Here is a 2,124-nt window from a genome sequence, read left to right on the forward strand (position 1 = left end):
CATATTGTTTGTTCGATTTTCTTTTTTATATTTCGCACAATTTGCACACCTCTTTCTGGTGGAGGATTTTTCCATGGGGTGCATCGATAATTGCCGCTTCACATATTTGCTCACTGCACTATTTTTTGTAGTAGGGACTCCACGTTGTCTAGTACTGTAGCCGTTTACCAAACTCCTGGCGACTACCTGTCTGAACTGTAAGGTGGACAGCAGGCTTCCCTCTAATTGCTTTTCACTGTGCAGCTTAGTATATATGGTATGTGCATTATTTACCGATATATCGAACAAATCGAAGAAAAGGCGAAGGTAGTACTTTATCTTCGATCTTCGATCAATTTCATAGCACACCTTACGTTGATCCATAAGATCTACTCCACCCATATTTTTATTATAATGTGACACAATCCCAGGACATTTGACATCAATTTTGTCGGCTGAACCAGCTTTGCGGCGCTTTACGATGTCCGTTTCTACAGGCGACAAAAAGTTGGTCAACAAATGTACTCCTTTATTATCCATCCATTTGACATAACTTATGCAATGGAAACTCGTTGAGTAAATATCGCCACGCTTCATTGTTTTGTCAGCAGGTGCAGTTTTTGGAAGTTGTTTCCTGTTAGTTCGAACTGTTCCACACGCCTTAGTATTCTGATCAATCAGCTTATATTGTAATAAAGGTGAATTGAAGAAGTTGTCCATATAAATTTCACATCCTAAGCCTTCAACCTTTTTCGTTAGCTGTAGTACTATTGATTCACCTAATCCATACTCGATTCCAGAAGTTCGTTTGCCCGTATATAGATCAAATTCAAATAGATAACCGGTCGCATCACATCGGCACCATAATTTGAAGCCCCATTTGACAGGCTTATTTTTTATGTATTGCTTCATTACATTATGACCCTTAAATTTTATCATATGCTCGTCGATTGATTGTTTTACTGTGTTATTGAGGGCATTTTGAAACGATACATTGAAATGCTCTATTATTGGCCGAACTTTGTATGCCCTATCATAATTAGAGCTAGTTATGTATCTTACCGCTTCGTTGTTACAGAAATGTAGATTCCGGCGAATGTCTTCGAATGGAGCCCTTGGCATAACATTCGATATGAATTGTACTGCCATGTCTGGTTCTGTAGACCAGTAGTCCCTCAATGATGGCAAGATATGATAGCCCATGACTACATTCATCCCAAGAAATGCTTTCATTTCTTCGGGATCAATAGTAAACTCCCGTCCATTTTGATGAGCATATCGTATTGACTCCGATACTATATATTGCACTAAATTATCAAAATTTTTCGCTGAACAAAATATATCAAAGGGAGTCAATAGTCCATTTTCAGCTTCTTGACAGATTTGCACTTTCCCGAAGTCGTATTCCACATCACGAAAAACATTTAGTGCGTATGTTCTCGAATTCCACTTGAAGACGGGTTGATGCTGTGCTTCGTTTACAGGTGCTGATGTGGAAGGCTCAGGTCTTGTTGAGTCAGTATGTTCAGTTATCGTACCGTCAAGCAGTAAATTGTCCTCTTCCTCACTGTTATCACCCATCAAAATCTGTTGCACTTCATTTTCTTTAAGTTCAAAAAGGCCGCGTCCTTTGCGAAACATAATCTGTAACGACACGAATAAGAAAATGAAGGGTAATTGACGAAAAACATCAGTACGACAACATAACTATTCCTCATAAATAGTATCTCTCTACGGCCATAGGGACATCGGTGTCCTTTTATGTTTATTATGACTTATCGTTATACACAACATAAATAATAGTTTTATAAATATATAAAATAAAAATTTACTTACCAGGCTATGATTATTTCACACTGTAAATTCTTAAAAAATAGTTTTACACCTTTTATGCACTGTTACAAAATACTCGATTCGCGCGCTTAACGAAGTCTCAGTTTTCAATAGCCATAGACAAGGAACGATATTTTTTTTGTGTTGCCAGGATATAAAATGAAAAACGTACGTTCAAAAACTATAAGATAAAATAACAAAAAGATAAAATAAGTTTTTTAATTACTGTTTTATTGTATTATTTCTATTTGGGACACCGGTGTCCCCGTGGTCGTCAAAGGGTTAATATAAGATTGTGGAATTCCTCCACAT

At 37.1% G+C, this 2,124-nt stretch overlaps 1 protein-coding gene across 1 annotated transcript; it reads right to left on the reverse strand.

The window, feature by feature from the left end:
• Positions 1 to 273: 273 nt before the first annotated feature.
• On the reverse strand, positions 274 to 1,623 carry LOC120779392 (piggyBac transposable element-derived protein 2-like; the record flags this gene model as incomplete). The annotated part of the gene is made up of 1 exon (XM_040111589.1): positions 274 to 1,623. A coding segment is annotated over one exon (1,350 nt), but the record flags the coding sequence as incomplete, so codon positions are not given.
• Positions 1,624 to 2,124: the final 501 nt, after the last annotated feature.

Source organism: Bactrocera tryoni, unplaced genomic scaffold (genome assembly GCF_016617805.1).
Source record: "Bactrocera tryoni isolate S06 unplaced genomic scaffold, CSIRO_BtryS06_freeze2 ctg7180000343610_QRY, whole genome shotgun sequence".
Lineage (NCBI taxonomy): Eukaryota > Metazoa > Arthropoda > Insecta > Diptera > Tephritidae > Bactrocera > Bactrocera tryoni.